At 51.2% G+C, this 27,320-nt stretch overlaps 1 protein-coding gene across 1 annotated transcript; it reads left to right on the top strand.

The window, feature by feature from the left end:
- The first annotated feature begins 86 nt into the window (after window positions 1-86).
- Window positions 87-23,480, top strand: Il22ra1 (interleukin 22 receptor subunit alpha 1). The gene is made up of 7 exons (XM_087907020.1): window positions 87-227; window positions 4,295-4,427; window positions 5,160-5,335; window positions 8,712-8,887; window positions 14,088-14,226; window positions 18,052-18,173; window positions 20,260-23,480. The coding sequence occupies exons 1-7, from the start codon at window positions 179-181 to the stop codon at window positions 21,202-21,204; spliced, it is 1,740 nt and encodes a 579-aa protein (XP_087763146.1). The 5' UTR covers window positions 87-178; the 3' UTR covers window positions 21,205-23,480.
- The last annotated feature ends 3,840 nt before the right edge of the window (window positions 23,481-27,320 follow it).

The raw sequence follows: 27,320 nt of genomic DNA, 5'->3' as shown, positions 1-27,320 counted from the left end.
CTGCCTCGATCTCACTCTGCTCTCCTCTCCCCGCCCTACGCCGGGCGGAGTCAGCTGCCAAAGCGGCAAGATTTCACACACACGCGCGCGCACACACACACACACACACACACACACACAGCCCAGCCTCCTTGCAGGGTCCAGAGCCGAGGCCCAAAGGGGCCATTGACGGAACCCAATGAAGACACTACTGACCATGGCCGTCCTAGCTGTGGGATCCCTCACTGGTGAGTGCTTCCTAACCTGTTCTCAAATCCCCCTACAGCAACAGCCAAGGAGCACATTTGACTCCTTGTGCCCCGAGTTTCATTTTCTTCCTCGCTGGCACTGTACTGGGTGCTGGGTTTTCCTGGAGACAGAGATAGCCTACTCCAGGTAGCTGGAGGGGATAGTAGAGTATCCTAGACCCTGGCTTCCTGAAGGGACTCAATTGACCTTCAAGTATGCAGACATTGGCCAGCTGTCTGAACCGGGGGTGCTGAGCCTCCACCCCCCAATAGGTAGAGTCTTGGCCTGGGGGTGGCTAACACTTCATGTTCAGCTTCTGACCAAGGAGGGGACAACAGGCTAGACAAAGCTGGAGTTAGGTCACTGTCTCTGTCCTTGTCCCCTCAGGCCACTCTGGATGGACCAGAAAAAGCACTTTCCTTCCAAGAGTGGTCAGGAGGGCTGCACTAATGTGCCAGGGTGCCCATATAAATGAGACTAAGGACTATGACTGTGGAGTTCGATAAAGTGAGTGTTGGGGTTCATACCTGTGGTCTATTCTTCTGAAATGGAACCCAAGGATTCTCTCTCAGAAGTCGGAGCTCAGGCATGATGGAAGAAGCGGTCCAGCATAGTGCAGAATACGGTCCCTAAAGAGACAAACGCTCTGGCTCCTCTCTCCAAACAGTACAGATGGTCCCTTAGCATCAGCAGGACTTCCTCGCAGTCCTGCCTGTGACCGGCTATGGAGATTCGAAGCAGCATCCCCCTAGTCCCCAAAGCAAGTTCTCGTACATCCAACAAATTGTGGTGTGGAGCTGTGGCTCTCCTGACACTTTAAGGGGCGGTGGGGGAACAGATAGAAGCCTGAGGTGTGAGGTGACTGGTCCCTAACATTAGCCGCAGACACAGGCTCCCACCCCAGCTCTCGGGCTGACTCCAGGTCACTGTGGATGTCGGCTATACCGGTTTTTTTCCTTAGCTCCTGCGCCAACTGATACATTGTTTTTCCACACAAATGTGAAACCTGTCTTTTATAAAGTGGCCAGACAGCCAGACTCCCCACCATACATCTCCTCCTTTCCCCGGGTTTCACAATTTTAGACTTTCAACCAGGAAGTGTAGGAACGGCACAGGCGGGAGCGGGAGGCGGGGGTGGGGGGGTGTGGGGGGTGGAGCAGATGGATTTAAAGAGGGAAAGAAGAGGAAAGAGAGAAGCCTCATTGGACCCCTAAGTTATAAGGGGCTCTGCCCATGTCAGGAAGCCCACTTCAGGTCCTCGCCACCCCTGCTTCCCTTTAATTCTTTTATTGGGGTGCTCCCAGCCTCTCCCAGCCTAGACATCCAGGACTGTCCCCAGTAGCAGCCTGCTCTGCAACAGAGTCTAAGCCACCGAAAGGGGAGACTAAGCTCACTCAGACAGACCCCAGCCTTCTCTCACATCTACCCTCTCTCCATTTTGGGGCTCACCCCATGTCCCCCCAGAAGCCACTGCTTAAGTCTGTATTACTTCTGCTGGTCTCTCGTCCCAGCCTCCGACCCAGCTCCAACAGAGAACTCTAGAACTGGCCTCGAATCTGCCCAGCCCAGGATCCAATCAGACTGTTAGTCATATCTCGGGGCTCAGCAGCACAGCCACCACACTGGGAACACTCGAACACTGTCCCCAAGGTCCTACTGTCTGGGCTTTCGGGAAGCCTGGAAAACAAAGATTGCCACAGCTGCTGCCCCAGGCTGACCCAGATGCAGGGAGGTGTAACCAGGGGACCCGCAGTAAGAGGGACGGGCTGTTCCGGTCGGTCATCTGCCCACCCTCACCCCTGCAGTGCATAGATGCCTCTTGGAAGAATTCTGTAGACTTGGGCTCCAGGAATCCTCCCTTCAAGCCCCTCTGCCTGCTTGTGACTGTAGTCAGGTGTGGGGGAGATAGATGGCCTCAAGGCCTCCACTCGAAGCTCCACACCTGTCCCTTTCCCACCCTCGCCAACCAGGCTCTTCCCATATGCCGGAGCTAGAGAGGCTCTGCTGCCACCATCTGCCCCTTCTTCACCACAGGCGGGGTCAGGACTGAGGGGAAGGGTCTGTAAGCCACAGGCTCTTTACTGACAGGAGCTTTGCTTCCGAGGCAGCAAGTCCCTCCCTGGTCTCCCTGGGCACCCAGGCCTGCCCGGTCTTTTCCTTGCCCAAAGTTGAGCAAAAAGCCTGAGCCAGATGCCATAATGGACAGACAGATTCTGTTCGGGTTTGGGGTTGGGGTTCAGGGGGCTGGGGTTGAAGCCAGGGCCTCGAGCCTGTTAAGCCCTGTTCTGTCTCTGAACTCCGACCCCAGCACCTGTGGCAAATTCCTCACACTGTCTACTGTCCCTTCTCTCTCCTCCTATCCTCCTTGAACTGGGTCTCCTCCCAGGACTCTGACGCCCCCACTTAGCAGAGGTGGAGGAGGACATTCCTCCTCACCCAGGCTTCTGCTTTCCCAGCGCCTCCCTTCCTCTCAGGCCAGGCAGAATCCCATGCAGTGCTGGCCACCTTCACAGACCACATAGCCCTGGGACCCTGTCAGATGCTAGCTGAGACACTGGTCACTAGCCCTGGGTGAGCCTCAGTTTTTCTCATTCATGAAATGGGAGCAGCAGTAGTCACCGTCTCGTAGGGTGAGTGTTCGGTGCACGGGGAGGCTTGGGCCGGCGGCCAGCAGCTGGCACGCCCTTCCTGAGCGTCAGCTGTGCCTGTTGTCATCCTTGTCTGTTCCTAAGTAAGTCAAATTGTCCCCGTTCTAGACTTAAGGAAACGAGATCAAATTGCTTGAACAATTTCCCCCATGGTGACCTGCCCGTATGTCAGCATCCTGCTCCCTGTAAGGCGTCGGTATAAGTATAGACGGTGTCTTTGCTGTCCACGGAGGCAGTATGGCTAGTAGGTGTGGGCTGACATGGAAAGAATTCACAAAACCTTCTCCACTACTGTGTGAAGTGATTGACTTCGCACACGTGTTGTCTTGGGGCTTTTACCTGGAGAACTCTAAAGTCAGGTTAAGGAGGCCACCCTTGGAGTTGAACAGTGAACAAGACAGTAAATATTCACAAGGGTGTAAGGAAGTCTGACTGTTTGGCTGCTGCTGGGAGTGGGGGTAGAATTCAATGCACTGTAGCCGCTTTAGGAAACCTCGTGGTAATTCCCTCAAGAGTTAAGAATTAAGGCTGAGGCTCAGCAGCAGAGTGCTCTCCTATCAACATCTGAGACTGTGGGTTCCATCCTCAGCACTGCAGAAGAGAAATGAATAGGTAGGTAGGTAGGTAGGTAGGTAGGTAGGCAGGTAGGTAGGTAGGTATATCGATCAATAGATTGATTGATAGATAGATAGATAGATAGATAGATAGATAGATAGATAGAGTTAAAGATAGAGCTACCAAGATATGTACCCAAGAGAATTATATATGAAATTGTATCCACTCTACATGCACACCCAAGGGGATTAGAAACCCATGTCCACTTATTTTTTTTTTTGCACAAATGGTCATATCAGCATTGTTCAAAATAGTGGAAAAATGTAAAAACTGTAAATGCAAATGACCATCAACCGGCGGTAGATAAACAAAATATGGTATGTCCACACAGCGGAATATTATCCAATCATAAAAAATAGACAAATACTAATGCATGCTGTGGATGAAACTTGACAACCCTGCTAAGGGAAAGAAGCCAGACACGGGGAAAAGCCAGGGCGTAGAGGACATGAAAATCCAGAATTGGAAAGCCCTAAGAAAAATAAAACAGATTTGTGATTACCTGGAACTGGGGGAAGGGAGGAATGGGCTGCGACCACCAAAGACGTAGTTTCTTTTGTGGATAATGAAAACGTACTAGAATTAGGTAGTCGTGACAGCTGCGCAGGGAAGGGAATGATCTTAGAAGACATTGACCCGAACACTTAAATGGTGGATGTCGTCGAGTGTGAACCGTGGCTCACAAACGAGGGAGCAATGGATGGGTGCAGGGAGCAGCATTGGAGAATGAAGGTGGGGGAGGGGTCCTCAGTCTGCAAACCCACTGGCTCACCCCCCCCCACCCCCACTCCTGTCTCCTGCAGCTCACACTGCTGAGGACACATCTGATCTCCTTCAATATGTGAAATTCCAGTCCAGCAACTTTGAAAACATCTTGATATGGGATGGTGGACCGAATACCACCCTGGACACGGTCTACAGCGTGGAGTATAAGAGGCAGGTATCTCATCCAAACAGATCCCCTCATGACCCTGCTCTGCAGCATCCCCAGGATACCCCCAACTCCAAATGTCCCCACACAGACCAAGCTCTGCCCCTTTACGTACAATCAGAGGTACAGACAGTAGAGTCAGACGACTCTCCACGTGTGAGAGCCAGCTCCAACCACATAGCCTTGGGCAGTCAGGGAAGCCTCAGTTTCCCCATTTGTTAAGGGTGGGTAATGACAGTAAGAGGGCACCATCAGTACGCATGTCCTCTGTGTGGTGAAGTTCTAACAGCTGGTTGTCATGGGTGAGTCTCGGTCCACAGAAGCTGCACCCACGCCTCCTGCCTGGTTCTAGGCTTCAGCCCATTCACAAGGCCCAGGTCCTTTCTTGGCCCTGCCACTTCAGCAAGTGGCAAGTAGCTGCCTGTCTCTGAGCCTGTGAATTAGGGCCCACAGGTTTGGAAAAAGGACCGGGTGGCAAGGATCATAGAATATGGACTCAACATGCCAAGGTTCCGTCTGGTCATCACGTGCTCCCTTCAAACACTGCCACGGCTTTCTCCTCTGAGTACAGTTTCCTCTCATGAGCACAACACACATGCTGACCTATAAGGACCGTTATGAGAGCTGACCTCAGTGCCCTCGATGCTGAGTAAACACTAGATGCCCTTATCGTCACGAAACCACAGGCCTAGCGGAGCTATTCATTCACTGTACACCCTGCCTGCCCTCACCTACAGGTACGGAGAGAAAGAGTGGCTGGCCAAGGCAGGCTGCCAACGGACCACCCGGAAGTCCTGCAACCTGACTCTGGAGACGGGCAACCTCACCGAACTTTACTATGCCCAGGTCACAGCTGTGAGCCCAGGAGGCAAAGGAGTCAAGAAAAGTGGCCGCTTCAGCTCACTGCAACACAGTAAGTGAGGGTGTCTGCTCACTTCAGGAGCGGGGAGAAGCACGTCTCAGGGAGGGGCCAGGCTGGTCAGCACATCCGGGGGATGGAGAGAGGATGGCCTGTGTGCATTTGGGGTGAAGAGAGAGTTCTCAGATCTTCCGGCGTGGACGGGGACCCGGCAAGTCTCTGGCTTTCAGAGAAGGTCATCACGGGCCAGGACACACCCCAGGAGGTGTTTCTTTTCTCTACCTCTGCTCAGAACTTCCTAGGTTAGAGGAGGCCCCATCATCACATCAGGGGCTCCTGATTCACGTCTCCACTCCCCTGGTACCTCTTGCCCATCCTCTCAGGATATAAAGCCCTCCATCTCTTCCTTTGCTGGTAAATCTTAGATAAGATCCAATTCCTCCCTTGGCCGTGCCAGTCCTGCCTTTGCCCAACCCATGGTTGAAACACTCTATATTCAATGGATCTCATTCTCTGCTGGCTCCTGCCTCAGCGCCTATACTCCTCCCCGGGTCTGGGGGCTTAACCCAGCTTAGTCTCCAAAGAAAGTCCCTGCCTCCAGCCCTGGCCGCCTGATCTCAACTGGTCAAAGCCAGCTGAGATCTTTATTTATCCTTTATCTTTATTTATTCCCCGTCGCAGTGGTGCTCTGATTCAACCAAATGAAACTGAAAAATATTTGGAAAAAATATTGCATCGGCATAGTCTGTCCACATTCTTCTTGCTTGCTAGCTGGGCGACACACAACTGTTTACAAGGCACTTACATGGTACTTGGCATTATCTGTTAACAGTCGACAGAGGACGCATTTAGGTTGAGCACAGTCCTGGGCCCCTCTACACAATGGACTAAGAACTATGGATTGATGCATTGGTGAGGCGATTCAAAACCAATCCCCCCCAGACACTGGGAGACCCTGTGCACTGTTCACATAGTCTTCACAGCTCAGGCCACAACTAGCAAAGACTGGGTTGGCTTGTATGTGTATTGTTAACCTCCCTGACAAAGGTGTGAACTCCAGGACAGCCTTCGGAACCGACTATGTTCCGTGCCATTAGCGGAGTGCACGGTACATAGAAGAGGCTCCATATATAGCCACTGGATGAATGAATGAACAAGTGAATGAATACCAGGTGCCAAACCCTATGCACACTAAGCACGTGGTGACGTCAGCTGACTTACGAAGTCACAATTCCCTGTGTTTTGAGACAGGCTTTTAGTCTGAAGCCCTACCTGGCTTGGATATCACTTTGTAGCTCAGTCTAATCTCAAAATAGTAGTGTCCTAGTTTGCTTTCCGTTGCTGTGATAAACACCGACCGACGGGAGGCAAGGGCTTATCTAAGGCTCACATATTCAGATCACAGTTCATCACTGAAGGACACAAGCAGAAACCATGGAGGAAAGCTGCCATCCGGCTTGCTCACAGGCTCACTGTCTGCCTAGGGATGGCACCACCCACCATGGGCTGGACCTCCTACATCAATTACAGTCAAGAAAATGCCCCACAGACACTCACTTAGGCCCATCTGTTGGGGCGGGGGGAGGATTCTGCCTCAGCCTCCTGATCTAGTATCACGTTCTTGTTTTGGAAACCCTTTTTCCATATCATGGTGTCCTGAACTTTGCCCGTGTTATGAAACATTTTACTCAACCTGGTTTCCCACAGCTATGGAACAACCTATTCGATGGTGGAATCCTGATTCCCTTTTCTTTTTGAGTACATTTATTTCCATTTTTCTTATTCTTTGAAGATTTCTTCTTTACATTTATTATTTATTGTGTGTGTTTGTCTGTCTGTGTGCCCATGTGTGTGCATGTGTGTGTGTGACTGTCCATCTGTGTGTCAGTGTGTATGTGTGTGTGTGTGTGTGTGTATGTATGTCTGTGTGTACGCGTGTGTGTGTGTGTCTGTCTGTCTGTCCATCTGTGTGTGTGCCTGTGTGTGTTGAGGTCAGAGGGCAACGTTCAGGAGTCTGTTCTTTTGTTCTATCATGTGGTTCCCAGGGATTGAACTCAGATCTTTAGACTTGGTGGCAAGCACCTTTACCCAACTGAGCCATCTTGCCGACTCTAGCTCCGCTTTTCAATTTCACTGGAGTAAACGTTCTTTGGCTATGATGTTCTAAATCTTGGAGGACAGCAAATCATTGTTAGAGTTTTGCAAATTAGATTCAGGGTAAGTGGGGTGCACTAACTCCTGAAATTGGATGAAAAAATTTTGTGTGCTTGCATTTTCATGAAGAAAAGAGTCAAAGCAATCACCAAATTATCAAAAAAAAAAGTACACAGGGGCTGGCAACATGACTCAGTCAACTCTTGTTATAAAACTATAAGGGCTTTAGTTTGAATCCCAGCACCCATGTAAAAATAAAAACAATCATGCATGGTTGTACTTAGTGTCTTGCCTGTGACCGCATCCCTGCAGTGTGGAGACAGGCAGATCCTAGGAGCTCAGGGGTCAAGCAGGTCTGAAATGATGAGCTTCCGGTTCAGTGAGAGGACCTAACTCAAGACTCCCAGTGTTCTGGCTGGCAAGCTAGCTCAGCAATTAAGAGCACTGGTTGCTCTTGCAGAGGACCCAGGTTCAATTCCCAGCATCCACATAGCAGCCCACAACCATCTGAACTCAGTTCCAGGGGACCTAAAACTCTCTTCAGTTTCCTTGAGCACCAGGTACACGTGTATTGCATGTACAAACATGCAGGGGCAACACCCACACATATAGAATAAACCAAATGTTCTCCTCTGGCCTACACACACACACACACACACACACACACACACACACACACACACACATTGTTTGTTTTTTTTTTTTAAGATTTATTTATTTATTTATTTACTTTGTACACAATGTTCAGCCTCCATGTATGCCTGCAGGCCAGAAGAGGGCACCAGATCTCACTACAGATGGCTGTGAGCCACCATGTGGCCGCTGGGAATTGAACTCAGGACCTCCGGAAGAGCAGTCAATGCTCTTAACCTCTGAGCCATCTCTCCAGCCCACACATTGTTTTTTAGAAAATTCCATCTTGAGAGAGAGACTCTTGGGAGCAGAAGCAATAGTATTGGGCCTGGTATTACTCAGACTCTGTCTGGACTCATCAGTCACTGATACCCCCAAAGTTGTCCTTGCAGCAGACTAAGGGGAAGAGTATTCCAGGCACGCTCACCCTGGGGATGCCAGGACTAAGATGTATCGAGGCAGAACTAAGGGCCTCACCACTCAAGACTAGTGCCCTTCCCACTGGGTACCTCCCATCCACTCTCTGTCACCCCTGGGCAGGCTCATTCTTGGACACCAGCCATACAAAGGCCTCTCTTTCCACATGTTGAGTTAGTTGCTGCTCCACAAATTGTCCTGAGCTTTTCTCTCTCCCCCTTCCTAGCCACCATCAGACCACCAGACGTGACCTGTATTCCCAAAGTGAGGTCGATTCAGATGCTGATCCACCCCACCTTCACGCCCATCCTCTCAGAAGATGGTCACCAGCTAACCCTGGAGGAGATTTTCCACGACCTGTTCTACCGCTTAGAACTCCGTGTCAACCACACCTACCAAATGGTAAATACAGGCCATGCCCCATCCCTCCGCAGGAGCCCCCTCCCCTTACAAGAATATCGAACTGATTTCAGCAAAAGTGGTGCACTATGTGAAAGGGCACTTCCTTGGGAGGCTCCTAGATTTCTAGTGGGGCCATGAGCCGTGACCTCCCTCTCTAGGCTCGCACGTTCATTAGCACATTCAAGATTCTGACAAGTCGATTTTCGAGACAGGGTTTCTCTGCGTAGCCCTGGCTGTCCTGGAACTCACTCTGGAGTCCAGGCCTGCCTCTGCCTCCCAAAGGCTGGGATTAAGGGTGTGGACACCACCTCCCAGTCATTCACCCTCCTTAGAAAATACTGGTGTCATGGGGCAGCAGCCGTGGCTTTGTTGGCAGAGTCCTTGCCTGGCAGGCACAAAGCTCTGGTGTTGGTTCCCCAAACCATAGAAACAAAGTGCGGTGGTGTACACTTGTCATCCAGCTCAGAGGTGGAGGCAGGAGGATCAGGAGGAGTTCAGGTCTAAAAATCCTGGGGTCAGCCTGGAAGTGTTTGGGGAAACTGTGTGTAGGGAGTGGCTTAAGATGGGTCCTAAGGACAGGTCAGCCCAGCAACTGGCAGACAATATGCAAATGATCTGATCTTGTGCACTTCCTAGTGTGTGCCATTAATTCATGACTCAGCTGGGTAAACGTTTATTTCCTCCTCTGCAGTTCTGAAAAAAAAAATCCCTCAAAGAGTGAATAACCTAGTGGGTGGGGGAGGGGATAAAACAAGAATTGTAACAGGCAGGGCTGCGTGTCAACTCAGCACGACCTAAGAGACTGTGGAAAACTCTCGGGTGGCCCATGCCACTTTCTGAGGCATGCAAGAAAGTCACGTACCTTCGTCATAGCTTCGTGAGTGGGAACTAGTGTCTCCATCTTTGAGACGGGAAGACACAGGCTCAGAGAGGCCGAGCTGGTCAGGGTTCAGCAGCTCCACAGCTGTGGGCGAAGTCTGCACTTACCCTGGAGGCCTCCATTTGTTGTTGTGCCAAAGAGAAACAAAACCCCGTACAGTGTTTTTCTTTTTCTTTTTTTTATATTTTTTTTTAAATTTCCATCTCCTCCCCGCCTCCCTTTTCCTTCCCCTTCCCCACCTCCCCCTCCCTCTCTAGTCCTAAGAGCAGTCACGGTTCCCTGGGAAGTCCAAGGTCTTCCCCGCTCCATCCGTGTCTATAAAGGTGAGCATCCAAACAAACCAGGCTCCCACAAAGTCAGTCCATGCAGTAGAATCAAAACCCAGTGCCATTGTCCTTGGCTTCTCCGTCAGACTTCATTGCCAGCCACATTCAGAGTGTCCAGTTTGATCACACGCTCCATCACTCCCAGTCCAGCTGGCCTTGGTGAGCTCCCATTAGATCAGTCCCACCGTCTCAGTGGGTGGACGCACCCCTCTTGGTCCTGACTTCCTTGCTCATGTTCTCCTTCCTTCTGTTCCTCATTTGGACCTTGGGAGCTAAGTCCAGTGCTCTAATGTGGGTCTCTGTCTCTATCTCCATCGATCGCCAGTTGAAGGTTCTATGGTGATATGCAAGGTACTCATCAGTGTAGCTATGGGACAAGGCCAGTTCAGGCACCCTCTCCTCTGCTGCCCAAGGAACAATCTGGGGACCTCTCCTTGGACCTGGAAACCCCTCTAGAGTCAAGTCTCTTGCAAACCCTAAAATGGCTCTCTTAGTTAAGATATTTACTTCCCTGCTCCCATATCCACCCTTCCTCCATCCCACCCATCCCATTCCCCCAAGCTCTTCCAAATCCTCCCAAAGCACAAAGCCGGCCTCCCTGGCCGTAGCCAAGAGGCATTTTTCGGTACTTGCCTCGGATGGGTGGCTTCAGAACCTCCAAGGGTAATCACTCAAAGTGCAGCTTCTGGGGCCCCTGGCAGACACAACTTAAGGAACAGAAGGAGTCTCAGAGGTGTCAGCTGGCAAGGCGGGAGGGGCGTGGCAGAGCAGAGCAATGCAGATCACAGAAAGGGGACACAGGAAGAGGCCAGGGCCTAACTCAGGCTTCCAGGACATATCCAGTGACTTCCTTCCTTCAGAAGACCACTCCCCAACCCTCACACTTTCTAGAGAAGCCATCAGATTACACACCCATCCAGGAATTGATCCATTCGTTAGGTCAAAACCCCCATCTTCTGGATGGAGAAGAAGCAATCCATCTTCTCCGGGCACACCCTCACAGACACCCAGACAGCTTCGCAGTCTCCTAAGTGGCTCTCAATTCAATCAGGCTGATGAGATTACCCATCGGGGGGGCCCTCCCAGTTTGCAGCTGCCTGGCTGAGACCTGGATTGTAGTGACCATTCCACAGGGAACTGACTCTTCCTTCGCCTCGAAACTTGAGGACCTCGGGTGTGGAGGGACTGTGGAGACGAGTTGGAGGAGCCCGTCGGGACTGCAGGGTGCAGGTGGTCGAGGAATTCTACAGTTGTCATGGGAACAGCGGAAGATTGCCTCCTCATCAAAGTAGCTCCTGATAAATATTTGGGTTGGACTAAAGATTTTATGGTTCCTAATTTCTAATTTGATTTGCCCTGCGGTCCGTGAGCCTGCTCTATCTGAATTAGTCTTTTTAAGCTCATGAAGGTTTATTTTATGGCCTGCCATCTGCTTGGCTTCTGAAGAAAATAAGTGTGTTTGGAAGGGCAGAGTAGTGTGTTCAACAAACACCAACTAGATAGTGGAGGCTAATGGAGCGCTCCGTCTGTATCTCTTCCGACGGGGGCTGGGAGGGGCACGGGAGCGGCGGCTGTGTTGTTCTTTTAGCTAATTGAACTAACTCCTCAGCTAGGGATGTGAGTTTATTATCTCCCCTCAGTTCTGTGTATCTTTCTCTCAAGCATCTTGAAACCCTTATTAAACATATGCATGCATGGTTATTACATCTTCCTGATAAGCTGGCCTCTAATGATAGAATTCCCCCTTTCTGTCGCCTGGGGAAGTCTACTTCCTCTGACACGGATATTGATACTCCGGTCTCCTTATAATATGTGTGATATATACATGCGTATGTATTTCAAGATTTATTTACTGTGTATGAGTGTTTAGACTGCACTTATGTCTGTGGATCATGTGCATGCTTGATGCCCCTAGAGGTCAAAAGAAGGCATCAGGTCTTCTGGACTGGAATTATGGATGGTTGTGAGCCATTATATGGGTGCTGAGAACTGAATCTGGATTCTGCAAGACTAATGAGTGTTCTTAAATACTGAACCCCAAAAGAGAAACTGGGGAGATGGGCTCTGACATGGGTGCTGGGAACTGAACTCTCAGAGTTTTGATTGTGAACCTTAGCTTTTAATGTCTGAGCTATCGACCCAGCCCTCATGCCTTTCTATATCCATTTTTCTTTAACCTGTGTTTTTATATTTAAAATGCATTTATACAGACACTATTGTGACAGAGTATTCTTTGTGAGGTTTATTTTGTGTATGTGTGCACATGTGGAACATGCATATGTCACAGCACATGTGTGGAGGTCAGAGGACAATGCGCAGGACTTGGTTCTCTCCTTCTTCCGTGTGGATCCCAGGGACTGAACTCAGATCCCCAGTTTTGGCGGCAAGCACCTTTACCTGCTGAGCCATCTCACCCACCCTCATTATGATGAACTTATTTTCTTTTACATCCTTGAGCACAATTTTACAGCTGATTCAAAATTATTGTATGTGACGCCCAACGCTCTGGTCATGCTGGGTCACGGTTGCTTTCATTGGATGTTTTGTAATGTGTGCTGGATATTATCAATGCCACGTTGAAGGGACTCTGGGTTGTGTGATAACCTCTAAAGGGTGTAGATTTGACTTTGTTCTTTTGTGCAGGGGTGGATCTTGTTGTTTGGTTATTTGTGTGTAAGTCTCCCACTATAACCCAGGCTAGCCTGGAACTGATTTTGTAACTGACAGCAATTCTCCTACGTCTGCCTCCCGACTGCCACCACGCCCAACTTTCTGTGGTGTTTTGGCATTACCTCAGCTGGACTTCATGCTTGGGTATCTCCATTTCAGTCTTTTACATTCATTTAGGCATGGAGGCTGCCTCACACATGCAGTGTGTATGTGAAGGCATCCAGGGGTAGAGCTGAGTTCACACAGAGAACCTGGGCCACCTCCACACAGTGTTCCTGTCTCTGGTTTGCCCCTCATTTTCCAGCCACTGTGATCACCCCAGACTCTGTCCTCTGGTTGTTCCAGTCATCAAAATGGCATAGCCTCTAGGCTTTAGCCGCCCCATAAAGTGTAGGTAGGAATCTGCCTTCAGGATACAAGACTTGGTCGCCATTATTCCTTCCTCACCTCGCAGCGCTCCCTCTGTTGCCTGCTCTCCAGCACCTTTAAACAGTTATTTTTTTTTTCCGTTTTGGTCGTTTTATTCACTGCTTTTCATCGAATGATAAAGCACCTGACAGGAGAGCTTAAAGGGAAGAATTCACTCTGGGGCTCACGGCTCGGGAGGACTTGGTCGGGGGTGGCTGGCACCCTGTACTTGGGCAGAATTGGTGGTGGCAGGAACATATGTCAGAGAAGGCTTTTCATACACAGAAAATAGAAAGCCGAGAGAGGAGAAAGGAGAGAGGAAGGGCCATGAGGGGAGGGCAGAGCCCTGGGCCAGGGGGCTGGAGATTGGGTTTGACCAGGATGTTGCCTTCTGAATATGGTCAGACAGTCGAATCTCTGGAACAAGATCATGGTGGCACCAAGAAGAATGTGCTTTGAATGGGGACCAAGCCAGAGATGAGTGAGTAGTCAGGGGCTACTGCAGAGCCCAGGCTGGGGAGAGCAGGGCAGGAGGAGCAGAGGGTGGAGGAACATAGGAGTGGGGAGAGGGCAGGGTTGATGATGGAGGGGGGAGGGGGAGGTAGGCATGGTGGCGGCAATCACCCTGTTACCACAGCAGCTGAGAGCTGCAGGCTTCCTAGAGGAGACGTGACAGACCAGGTGCTACGAGGGAGGTTCAGAGAGCTTGAGGGCTGAATTGGGGATAAAAGACTATGGGGGAGCAGAATGAAGAGCCACCAGCTGAGCTGCCCAGTCAGGCTGGCTGATGGGGTCATCTGAGTGTCAGGAAGAGAAATGAAGAGAGGCGTGTCTGTGTGCACGCATGGTGCGTGTGTGCACGTGTGTGTGTGTGTGTGTGTGTGTGCAATTACACTGGGTTCTCTATCCATTTCAGCACCTTGAAGGCAAACAGAGAGAATATGAGTTCCTTGGCCTGACTCCCGACACAGAGTTCCTCGGGTCCATCACAATTTTGGCTCCAATGTGGTCCAAGAAGAGCGCCCCCTTCGTGTGCCAAGTGAAGACGTTGCCTGGTGAGTTCAGCTGAGGCCGTGGGGGAAGATTCCCGAGTGCCCAGATTAATCCCCCTTCTTCCTCCCTGTAACCAAGGGGATGCTTGGCAGTACTCTGAGAACCCTTGGAGATTGGTGGTGTCCTATTAAGAATGATCTTTGTTCATCCACAGCTGAGCTGTCTAATGGGTCCACTTAGTGAATGTTTAATCACCACCCTTAGCCAACGCCTGGATTTCTTTTCCCTGGCCCAGCTTTGTGTAAACTCTGGCAAAGCATATATAAATTATCAACTCAAGGAGCATAAACTCGGGGAGGAGGTGTGCAGGGGTGGGGACAGGAAGGACAAACTGATCCTCAGTATCTTCCAAGCCAGCGAACTGTAATGGCAATAACGGCTTGCATTTCTGCTAAGCGGACCAGGGACCCTGACTCCTGACTCCTGCACAGTCGGGGTGGGGGGGTGCTTTAATCACTTTCATTCTACAGAAGAGGAAACAGGTTGAGAGTGGTAACATCATTTACCCAAAGTCACACAAGAAGTGAAGGATGAAATGAGGCCCAAATCCAGTGACTCTGTTCTACCCGCCATGTTTCTTCTCGGGGAGACAGAGGCACGCCCACTTCCTCTAGCACGTTCTCAGGACTCCGGTCTGTTCTACCCGCCATGTTTCTTCTCGGGGAGACAGAGGCACGCCCACTTCCTCTAGCACGTTCTCAGGACTCCGGTTACGGCTCAGAGGGAGAGCACAGGCCAAGTCTGGAGTTTCATCCCCAGCAATGGGAAGCAAGCTAACAAAAACTGCGGTACATCTGCTCTTTGGTCGGAATCATGTAAGAGATGTGATGCTTCAAGCTGCTAGGTAGAGCAGGACAGTGACGTCAGTGGGCGGGGTTGACTGTGAGGATGGGGCCCGCCCGAACCCGTCATGTTCAGGTGACTTCCGCCAACTGTAGTCTCCTTCAGAACTCACTTTGGAACTGGACAACTGATTAAAATGGTCCCCGTCCTTAGCTTTTTCCGGAAACTCAACCCTTCAGAACCTGCAAGAGGCTGGCTTCTCTGCCTGAATCCCAGGGCATTATTATCTGGCAAGAGACAGGGCTGGAGGACAGCCAGCCCTGGCCGAAGGCACGGGGCATGCCCTTCCTTCGTGAGGGACCCGGGTACCAGAATAGAACCTGGCAAGCAGGAGGCTAGGAACAGAAGCCACTCTGTGGGTGCCAAGCTGGGGCGTGTATAATGTGATCTTTGACCTTCACCCCAACCTCGCTGGATATGCTTCACCTGTCCCCAGGCACCCCACCCCACCCTGCTTCTGGACTGCAGCCGGGCCCCTCCTCAACCACCAGCCTGTGGGCTTGACCTCACATGAGCTGGTTCGCAATGTCACACTAGGTTTTGCTTAGATTTGGCTTTCTTTATGTTATGTTTTAAGACAGGGTTTCCCTCTGTAGCCCAGGCTAGCCTCCAGTTCCTGATCTTCCTGCCTCAGCCTCTTGAGATGACAGGCATACACCACTTTCACCTGAGATCATCTCTGCTTTCATATGAAGCTTGCTGTTCTTGGGTGTTTCTTGCCAATGGATCTAAAATGTTTGCTCCTTAAAGAGCAAAGTATATTACAAACCCTACCAGCCATTACAAATAACTCCGTCGCCGGCATGCCAGATGCTTTACACAGTCTTTCATCTTCATGATTGCATATATTACTTAATTTTTAAAACAACCCCCCCCAAAAAAAATGTTGGTAGCATAATCCTCATTTTATACAGGAGGAACTCTGACTCAGAGAGGTTAAGTAACTTGTCCATGGCTACACAGCTGATCAGTGAACCCAGTTAGCTTTGCCTGACGCTAACCGTCACCTTACAGTCTAGTGTACAGCTAGCCCCTTCTGCTGCAGGCTGGCCCTGCGTCTCCATTCCAGAGTGAAACCATCCCACCCTTGACCTTAGTCTAGGTTTGGCCTCTCCCCAGATTCCAGAATCTTTATTTCCTCAGGATGCCTGAGAGCTACAAAATATCATCCCAGCATGTTGGTGGGGGAAAGGGGTCTCAAAGTTGTCTCACCTCGTATATTTTACAAATGAGGCATAATTGTACATTGTCTGCGGGGATGCGCTCCGGAGTCGGTACTCTTCTGCTGGGGAGCTGTCTGACCCTGGGCAGGTCACTGAACCTCTCTGGGTCTCATCCTTGTTGCCCTAGAAGAGGAGAGCATCCCGGTCCTTCTGTGTGTTCTGGTGATTTGCTGGGAGAGCCTGGGTGTGCAGGCAACTGTTACAAAGATGCTGGAGCAGAGAGGGCTGCACAGTAGGAAGGATGCTCATTCGTTGATAGCAAAATGAACCCCTAAGGTCCCTGCTCCTCATCTTCAGGTTGCCATTTTCTCACCCTGCCCCCACATGGGTGAAATGACATACGGAAAGCTATCAGGCCGAGGATGTCCATGTTCCCGTCTTGTCCTGGTACAAAGAGTGATGGCTTCCCACTAACACTGGGCACAGTGTAGAGGCGTTCACGTCATTCCCTGTAGCAGTGACAGGGGCCAGCCCGTGACTTCAGGCTGGCCCAGATCCCCCAAGGCCCCAGGTTGGAGGAGGCTGGAAATCAAGGTTCTGAGATCTCTACAATATCTGGTAATGGACTCCCTCACTGAAGTCAGCTGGGGCCACAGGGGGCATGGGTCATGAAGGAAAGGAGGCAATGTGGGGGGCCAGGACCCCAGATAATGTAAACAGCTGGTCACCGGAGCTTTCACCAGCCTCTGCCTCCCCAGCTTTTCACAAGTGCCACTCAGACTGACCACAGGACAGCACAGGGACAGAGTCTCAGTACTCTGCCTCTTTCACTTCTCAGGGGCTCGGTGCCCCACAGGGTCCTCCACCAATGCCAGAGACAGGGGATGGGTTTTTCTCAATCTACCCTCTGACCCCCACAGATCCTAGCCAGTGGGACCCTGCCTGCTCACTGTCCTCCTTCCAGAAGCTCTTCCTCTGACACATGCAAAGAAGCCCCTAGCAACAGTGACAGATCCGTCTGGACCTTCCACAACAGTGGTCCTCAACCTCCCTAACACTGTGACCCTTAATTACAGTTCCTCATGTCGTGGTGACCCCCAACCATAAGGTTATTTCTGCTGCTATTTCATAACTAATTTTGCTACTGTTATGAATCGTAATGTAAATGAGGGTCTTCGTTGACCCCTGTTTGTGACCCCTGGGTTGAGAACCATTCTAGAACCCTTCTAAAGCACACTCTGAATAGCAGACACTTGGAAGTCCCCGTGCCTATAACGGAGCTTGCATCCTGACCAGGCTCACCTGCTGAAGGAAGATGTCAGCTCACATACAGATGATTGGTTCAGAGAGTGACCAGAAAGTGTCTAGATGCGGGGTCTGAATGAGCTGGCCGTGTGGGCTGGGACATCAGCAGGCAGTTGAGGCCCCTGGCTGTATGAGTTGGAACCACACTGAGGAAAGAGACCTGAAGAGAGGCCTTCCCTACGTCTCACTTTGGTTTTTAAGGCAAGGTCTCACGTAGCCAAAACAGCCTTGAGCTCACCCTGTACCCAAGGGTTGCCTTGAACATCTGATCGACTTCTGCCTCCCGGATGCCGAGACTTCAGGCCTGCACCCTGCTTACACGGTGCTCTAGTGCGCCCAGGGCTTTGGGAGAGCTGGGCAAGCCCTTCACCAACTGAGCTACATCCCTAGAAATATATTTTGCCCTTGAAGGTGGTGAAGAACTTATCTTAACTGTGAGGGTCACATCGATTTTGCTCAGGACGGAGCCCAGAGGTCTCCAAGCCTCACACAGTCTTTCTCTGTCCTCTTCTGCAGACCGGACGTGGGCCTACTCCTTCTCCGGTGCCCTGCTCTTCTCCATGGGTTTCCTCGTCGGCTTGCTCTGCTATCTAGGCTACAAATATGTCACCAAGCCACCCGTGCCTCCTAACTCCCTGGTGAGTATCCCTCCTGGGGCTAGAGAGGGGTATCTTGGGGAGACCCTCCAAGGCCCAGAGGACAGGGGAGGCCCCTAAACAATGCAAAGTTCTGCCTCAAAGCAGGTTGGGTTATAAAGAGGGTTCAGCAGGTTCAGGGTGTGTGAAGAAGGTGTACGGTCTGGGCAGTAGGATTGAAAAGGGGGTGCCCTATGGCTTGAAAGCATCAGGGCCAGATGGGAATGCAGGTCCTGGGGAACATCAGGGGCTGAGCAGTGGGACTCTATAAGGCTGCAGAACATTGAAAGTAAAAGTTCAGTGCGTGGGTGCAGTCATGTAACCCCAGGTCTACGGGTGCTGCTGATACAGAAGAATCTCAAGGTCCAGGTCAGACTGAGATGCTTAGTGAGATTTTATCTGACAAACCTACCCTCACCACCAACCAAGAAAAAGATCAAAAAACAAAAAAAAAGCAAAGAAATAAATCAAAAATTCAGATTTTTGAATTTTTGCTGGTTTTGATGGTTATCCCAGCACTCAGAAAATGGAGGCAGGGGACTGGGATTTCAAGCTCATCCTTAGCTACAGAGTGAGTGACAGCCTGTCTCACAACATGTAACAGGGGCTGGGGATGCAGCTCAGTTGGCAGAGTGCTGCCCCAGCATGCACGAGACCCTGGGTTTGACTCCCAGTGCTGTGATCCCAGCACTCACGGAAGGGGAATCAGGAGAAACTCTAGGTTATCCTTGGCTATAGATCAAGTTCAAAGCTAGCCTGGGCTACATAAAGCCCTGCCTCAAGAAAACAAAACCAGTCAGTCATACTGTGGCGCACATCTTTAATCCCAGCACTCAAGAGACAGAGGCAAGAGGATCTCTGTGAGTTCAAGGCCAGTCTGGTCTACATAGCAAGTTCCAGGTCAGCCAGGGCTGCATAGAGAGACCCTGTCTCAAAACAACAACAACAAAATTCAAAACTAAACAAAAAACCCCTGCTCTACCCTGCAAGGCCACCCACTGCCACTTTTTTTTTTTTCTCATGAGAATCAGGCTTCAGATTGTAACATGAGCTCTCTAATTTCAAATACCGACACCTGGTTTTAGCACTGAGTCCCTAGAGAGTCAACACATCCCATCAGCGGCCCCACCTGGCTGTGAGCCCAGCCTCTGCTATAGCAGCAAGGTCACCATCACAGCCTCCGGCTGGTCAGCGTGACTCTGGAGCCAACTCTCCATCTGGGGGCCTCAGATGGCATTTTGCAGAGTGTCACAGTCCTGGCGATTTATTGTCTCTCAACCTCTTCCAGTCCTTCCCGCATCACCAACCTTTTCCACCTCAGTCCCTCATAGCCATGCAAGCCACAGCCTTGAGGAAGCCCAAAATCTGGACCATCTACTTCCTGGGCTGTCAATCACCTGGAGCAAGGAGATCCTAAGTTACTCGACCAGGTGTAACCTTGACCTTACAGACCACAGCATCCATATACTTGTAGGCCTTGGTTTTTTAAAACGTGGTCTCACGATGGAGCCCAGGTTCACCTGAAACTCAAGGTCTTTGTACATCAGCCTCTCTAGCATGAGCTGTCTCAGAGGCTGGGTGCTTTTGGAGGGAACTCTGTGGGCAGGGATGAGTTACATCTTGAATGGACACCCCCCGCCCAGTGCCTTGACAACCTGCACAGAGGTCCTTGTGTATCCATATCACAAAACAGAACATGGGACTGGAAAAATGGCTTAGTGGATAAAGCACTTGCTATGTGAACATGAAGATCAGAATTAGGATCCCCAAATTCACATACATGCTTGGAGGGTGTGGCAGCCCACCCATAAATCTAGTGCCCTAGAGGCAAAGATGTGGGATTCTCAGATCAAGGTGGCTAGTTAGACCCACCACATTAATGAGCTCTGGGTTCATTATCAATATCCTGCCTTGATATAGAAGATAAAGAATGACCAAAGATACTAGGTGTCGGTCTCTGGCTTCCCCACACATGTGCGTGCACACACACTCAAGCACCCATGAGCACACACGTCATGTACAATATCATAAGAAAAAAAGAAAAGAAAGCAGGACATGTGCTGAAGGGTGGATTCTTGTCTTCCCACAGAACGTCCAGCGTGTCCTGACCTTCCAGCCCCTACGATTCATCCAGGAGCATGTGCTGATCCCTATCTTGGACCTCCGTGGTCCGGGCAGCTTCACTCAGCCCATCCAGTACTCTCAAGTGTTGCTCTCCGGGCACAGGGAGCAGCCTGGAGCTACACAGCGGCACAACCTGCCTGAGGTCACCTACATAGGGCAGTCAGATACCTCCATCCTCCGGCCCACCAACGTGCCATCTCAGCAGACTTTGTCCCCACCGTCCTATGTCCCAAAGGCTGTCACTGAGGTCCAGACTCCTTCCTATGCACCTCAGACAGCCTCTGATGCCAAAACTCTGGTCTACTCGCCGCAGCAGCTGATGAAGACCCAGCCTTCCACCTATAACGCGCAGGGCGTTCTGGATAGCTGGCCTGCTTCCTATGCTGTGTGTGGGGAAGACACTGGCCAAGACTCCACTCCTGAGGTCCTCTCCAGTCCCAAACACCTCAAGTCCAAAGGTCAGCTCCAAGAAGACACACTTGCTGAAAGCAGTCTCCCAGGGGACCTTTCTCTGCAGGGAGTCACCTCCTTGGCTGACAAGGAGGTAAAGAGACCAAAATCACTGCCCCCACCTCTGGGGTTTTGCACAGACAGAGGGCCTGACTTTCAGGCACTGCACAGTGGTGAACCAGAGACACCAGGGTACCTGAAGGGGGCATTATCCCTCCTGTCCTCGGTCCAGATCGAGGGCCACCCTGTCTCCCTCCCTTTGCACACCCATTCCCTCTCATGTTCCCTCTCCGACCAGGGACCAAGTCCCTGGGGTCTGCTGGACTCCCTCATGTGTCCCAAGGACGAAGGTCTGGAGGCTGAGACTGAGCCCAGTGCTGCGGTGTCTGAGCTGGAGCAGCCCACAGAACTGGACTCTCTTTTCAAAGGCTTGGCCCTGACTGTGCAATGGGAATCCTGAAGGGAGATCAAAGCGAGCAGGCCTGGGCACCCTCCAGCCTGACCCCCGCTAACAACCCCACACCCACAGGCTTTAAGGCCCAGCCCCAGGTGGGTACCCTGGTGTGAGAGCCAGCAAAAGGAAGACTTGGGCCCCAAGTGGGACCACGAATGTACGGTGAAGGCTCTAAGGGAGAGACGACAGGCGGACAGCATACGCAAATGGCCTGTGCCACAGAGCCCAGCAGGTAAGACAGATGGAGCTGGGTAATGCAGGAGACCCTCCTGGGGACCCGTGCCACTCCACCCCTCAGCTCCTAGGACATTGGGCTGGAGGCTGCCTATCTTTACTTGCTTTGTGGCAAGCTCTCTAATCTAATTTAACCAAGGGTGAGGCATCCACCTTCTCTGAAATAGCTTGGATTGGAAGCCAGGGGGCCCAGCACACCCGGCGCTTCCCCCAAGGCCAGAGGCAGCACTGTGGCAAGACTTCCAGGCAGAGTGTGGCTAAGGGCTCACTCCCTGCCACCGGTCCCTTCTTTGCTTTTCTGTGGGAGGCTTCACCCTGGAATGGCCCGTTAGTCCATCATAAGATGAAGGGGGTGTCGCACAAAACTCTTCTGCGGGCAGTGGTCCAGAGTAAAGCATTTGAACGGGAATGGGACCATGAAACCCAGAGGCTTTAGAATCTCAGCACGCACGCCTGGGCTCACACTCCAGCCTCTCCACCTGTCTGTCATCTATATGACAAGTGAATTAGCTAGCTCAGGCTTTAGCTTCCTCGTCAGTGAAACAGGGATCGTCACGTTCTCCTTACAAGGTGGTGCCAAGGATGACATTAATGTCTGGAAGGTGCTTTGTGGCAGGGCCCAATACATGGTCACTGTCTTCTGCTAGGATTTTTTTTTTCTTAATCTGAAAACACAAGGGAGGGCCTCCTCCCATTCATGTTGGCTCATGGGCGTCTTCTCGTGGGAAAGAGACTGTTGTAGGCAAGGACTGGGCTATCTAGGGCAGACAGGAGGAGTCTCTACATGGGCTTTCTGGAACCATGCCCAGAGGCAACAGATGGCACAGAGCCTTCTCTTTGAGGTTGTAGGTGGAAGTAGTTTGGACAGAGGCCATCACGGGGCCTACTTGGCATGGAGGGAGCCCCAGGCCTGTCTGCCCCATCTCATAACACAGTGGCGGTACGGCGCCACCCTGGCCCCCTCATCCCATGCCTGTACCCAAGGACAGGAAACATCTTTTACCCTCTGCTGTCAGGAAGTCATGGCCACTAGACCACGCTCATCTCAGACGGGCCTCACCAGGAGGAACCCAAGACCTGGGCCTACCCAAGGCTCTGCCGTGGAGTTCGCCCTCAAACACAGGGCCTTTTGTATCAAGAGTGGATGCTCTCCACCCTGTTGAAATTCTTGGGGGTTGGGTCTGACCGAACACAGAGAAGAAAGGGCCCCTAAAAGCGTTCCTGAGAGATAGGTGCCCTCCCCATCACCTTCTTGCCCCCAATTTCTGAGACACAGCACCAAACTCCATCTGCGTCATGGTGGCCTTCCAGAAGTACACCGTGTCCTTCCACTGTCCTCACCTGTGTTTCCCCTTCTCCTCCCCGCCTCACTCCCTTAATGGCACAGGTTGACAGGTGGGGCTCTTATCTGTATGCCATTAATATTTAACCTCCCTCCGAGGTCACTGACCCAGTATCTCTAACCAAAGGTTAACTGCCTCTCCTTTGTTTATGAGTAAAAAGAACGGCGGGCCTGTTCTGACTTGGTCAGTGCACCCAGAGATGTGGAGACGCTTTTATGGGAGGCCATAAACTGGCTGCCAGCTCCCAGAGCTATGCATGTGGCAACCATAACAAAAAAACAAGGGAGAAGCAGGAGTGTCTAAGGAGGAGCCATCTGGGGGCCCCTCTGGGGTCACCACACACACTCCTCCCCTGGCACCCCAGGCCTACGGCTGGGTTGGGTCCTGCTAGAAGGCAGGATGTCAAAGTTCCACCATGTCTCGGGTGAGCTTGGCTTTCCTGGGAACCCTCCCCTGCCCCATAACCTGAAAAATCTCCAGCTCTGCCTGCTGTGCCCTGTCCCACCCTGAGAAAGGTGAGTCTCCAAGTCACCTGCTTCACAAGCAATGGCAAAGAACAATGACCGCAGCATTTCCCCAACCTTATCCTCCAGGGAGGAGTCCAAGACCCCAGACCCCTGTCCTGCTGGGACCCACGAGCTGCGTGCAGCCAAGGGAAGCTGGGACTGCATCCCAACGTGAAATAGTAAACTTACTTAAACATCATGAGATGCTTCTGTCTTTTTTTTTTTTTTTTTTGGAATGCTTTTGCAAGTGTGAAGTTGATAGTGTCGTATTCAGAAGATGCCTGAAACCTCAGGTGCAATCAGATGCTCTGGTGTGCTACACACCTGTGATAAAGCTTAATTTGTAAAGCAGGCTCATGGAGAGACTCACAACCACAGCAACTACACTAGAGCAATAGGAAGCACGGTGAAGGTGACTTGAGCGCAGTGGATGGGTACCAGAGAGAGAGTGGATACACCGGACCACAGGACAAGGCACATCTGTGGCTTGACATCTTGTCATGTCAACTGGGATACAGAGTAACATAAAACTTATAGATTATGGGGTTGGAGAGATGGCTCGGTGGCTAAGAGCACTGGGTACTCTTTCAGAGGACCCCGGTCTGATTCCCAGCACCCACAAGGTGGCTCAAAACCACCTATAACTTCTGTCTCCAGGGAATCTAGCGCCCTCCCCTGAACCCGGTGGGCGCTGCATGCATGTGGACCACAGACAGGCATGCAAGCAAAGCATCCATACACGTAAAATAAAAATGAAAGACAGGGGGAAATGTTTTAAACTTATGAATTATTTCTGGAAATTTCCGGGTGATGTTGACTAAAAGTAACTGAAGGAAACCAGAAAAAGCAAAACCGTGGATGAGGAGGATGCACTGTAGCAGCAGCTGTGAGAAAGAGAAAGGACCTCGACCTGTGCTACTTAGTGGATTCCTGCCGCCACCACTTACCCTCTGCTAATCCTCCTTCCGCTATCATTGTGGTGCCCTTTCTTCTCAAGGAGGAAAATGTGGCTCAGAGAAGTGAGTTTCCCCCCTCTCAAAACTTGGGCTCTGGGAGTTAGGGATCTAGACAGCTCAGCAGGTAAGAACATTTGCTGCACAATCCTGAGAACCTGAGTTCAAATCCCCACACCCATTGGGGTGGGGGGGACAGCGCACCTGTAACCCAGCCTCAGGCGAGGGAAACACAAAAGGATCCCTGGGACTTGCTGGCTGCTGGCCGAGCTCCAGATTCAATGACAGACTCTATCTCAAGGGAGTGACAGTGACGGAGCAGGAAGGTCGATGTCAGCCTCTGTGTTCTGTACACATGTGGGCGGGGCACACTCACCCACACGTGCGCATTCAACACACACACCCTGCCAACAACATCAAAACTTGGGGATGCGGCTAAGTTGATAGCCTGCTTACTTAACATCCACGGGCCCCTAGCACCCACAAATAGGGCACAGAGGCACACACCTGTGATCCCAGCGTGTAGAGGGGGCAGGAGGATCAGAAGTTCAATTTAATTGGGTGTGATGGCTCCCGCCTTTAATCCCAGCACTCAGGAGGCAGAGACAGGCGGACCTCTATGAATTCGAGGCTAGCCTGGTCTACAGAGTGAGACACTACTGGAGGAAGAAGAAAAGTTGTTCAAGGTCATCCTTGGCTAAGTTTGAGGCCAACCTGGTCTCCATGAAACCTTGTCTCAAAAAGGAGAAAGAGGAAAGCCGGGCAGTGGTGGTGCACGCCTTTAATCCCAGCACTCGGGAGGCAGAAGCAGGCAGATCTCTGTGAGTTCGAGGCCAGCCTGGTCTACAAGAGCTAGTTCCAAGACAGGCTCCAAAGTTACAGAGAAACCCTGTCTCAAAAAACAAAAAACAGAGAGAGAGAGAGGCGGGGCGAGATTTCTTCTGACTCATGGATTCAGAGGAAAGGCTCTGCATGGTGGGGAATGTGTGGGAGGGAACAGCAGCTCCCCCTCTCCGAGTAAGACTAGCAAGAGCTCCCCAGACCTTGCAGAGTCAAGAAGCATAGAGTGCATGTTGAGGTGTGTCTGTGACACACTGGAGTCAGTTCTCCCATTCAACCATGTGGTTTCTGGGAATCAAACTCAGGTCATCAGGCATGGCAGCAAAAGCATTGACCCCGCTGAACCATCTTGCAGGTCCAAGGATTTATATTTGTAACAAACTCTTGCGAGATTTCCCCTCAGGCAAACTGAAGTAACAGTGTCTCCTTTCACAGCCTCAACTAACAACCCTCCACCACTCCCTGACAGGATGGCAAGGCTGGGACCACTAAAACCCTCAGCCTCCAAGCGCTTAGCTCTGAGAACAGACAGGGCTTGCCTGGGTTTCTGCCCTGAAATAAGGCTAACTTGCAGCAGGTTTCTAAACAGCCAGGTCCTTCTGTGGTCCTCCTGGGTCAGGGTCAACCTGAGCAAAGGAGCTGTGACGTGATGTTACCACTTCTTCCTCCTCCTCCCCACCTTCCAGACAGTGGAGCAGAAACAGTAAACAGAGACAGCCACGACCAGAGAGACAGAGTCCTGTTTCCTTCCAATCCTGGCTCTGTTGAAAATCAGAACTCAGAGGCCCCAGCCCGCACACTCGGACACTCTGCTGCGTCATCCACTCTTCTTTCCCTGTAAGGAGGGAAAAGCCCAGGAAGCTTTGACTGGTGTGCACAAGGGAGGGCAGCAGCCGGAATTAACCAGACTGCAAGAGCCACAGAGCCCAGAAAGAGACTGCAGTAGATTCTGAATCTCCGTGAACCAGGAGGAAGGAGGCATCTAGGCAGGCACTCCAGCCAGATGGGTGCCACGGACGGTTGCTCTCTGGAAAAATTAAAATAAAAAAGATTGAGTTGTTGATAGATGTGTCAGTAGCCCTTGGTTTGGTCATAAACCCAAGAAAATAAAGGACAAATAAAAGGGGGGAAAGAAAGAGGAAAAAGATGAAAATTGAAGCAAGATTCGGAGTTATTCATTTCTTACATTTTGATCACAATTTTGTCTCACAACCATTCTGTGGTCTGAATGTTGGTACCCCCCTAAAAATGTGTCTGTTCATGTGTGTATGCATGTGTGGTGTGTGTGTGTATGTGTGGTATGTGTGAGTGAGCATGTGTGCACATGTGCATGTGTGGTATGTGTGATGTGTGTGTGGTGTATGTGTGAATGCATACATGATGTATAGGTGGACACATGCAAGTGTGAAAAGGCATCAGAAGTCAGTCCGGGGTGTCTTCTTCAATCACTGCTTACCTTAATTTCTTGGAGCAGCTCGTTGAACCTGGAGCTCGCTGATTGGCTAGACTGGTTGGCCAGCGAGACCTCAGGCTCCTCCTGTGTCTGCCTCCCCAGGATGGAATTACAGGCACATGCCCGCTCAGGGCCTCCTGTTTACTCATCTCGCACTTTACCCACTGATGTCTCCAGAGCCCGAAAACACAAAAACACGCTGATATTTAACCCCTAAGGCAACTGAGTCAAGAGCTGGGAGCCGGATTAGGTCCTGATGAGGGGTTGGTGGATGTGTCCTAGCTCCTTCAGCTTTTCTGTCACATGAAGACACAGCAAGAGTCCCGTACACGGTACGCTGACTAGTTTTATGTCAACTTGGCACTAGCTAAAGTCGTTGAGAGGAGGGAGCCTCAGTTAAGTAAATGCCTCCATAAGATCAGGCTGTAGGCAAGCCTGTAGAGTGTTTTCTTAATTAGTGATTGATGGGGAAGATCCAGCCCATTGTGGGTGGGGCCACTATTGAGCTGGTGGTCCTGGGTTCTATAAGAAAGCAGGCTGAGCAAGCCATGAGGAATAAGCCAGTAAGCAGCACCCCTCCATGGCCCCTGCAGCAGTTCCTGCCTCCAGGTTCCTGCCGTGTTTGAGTTCCTGTCCTGACTTCCTTCAGTGGTGGGCCACAAGGTGGATGCAAGCTGAATAAACCCTTTCTCCCCAACTTGCTTTCGGTCATGATGTTTCACCACAACGATGGTAACCCTAACTAAGACATGGAAAAAGACACTAGACTTTAATCTTCTGTGCCTCCAGAACT

The sequence above is a fragment of the Myodes glareolus genome, chromosome 6 (assembly GCF_982192425.1).
Source record: "Myodes glareolus chromosome 6, mMyoGla1.1, whole genome shotgun sequence".
NCBI classification, from domain to species: domain Eukaryota; kingdom Metazoa; phylum Chordata; class Mammalia; order Rodentia; family Cricetidae; genus Myodes; species Myodes glareolus.
Note: the sequence above shows the minus strand (reverse complement) of the source record. Positions and strands in the feature narration are given on the sequence as shown.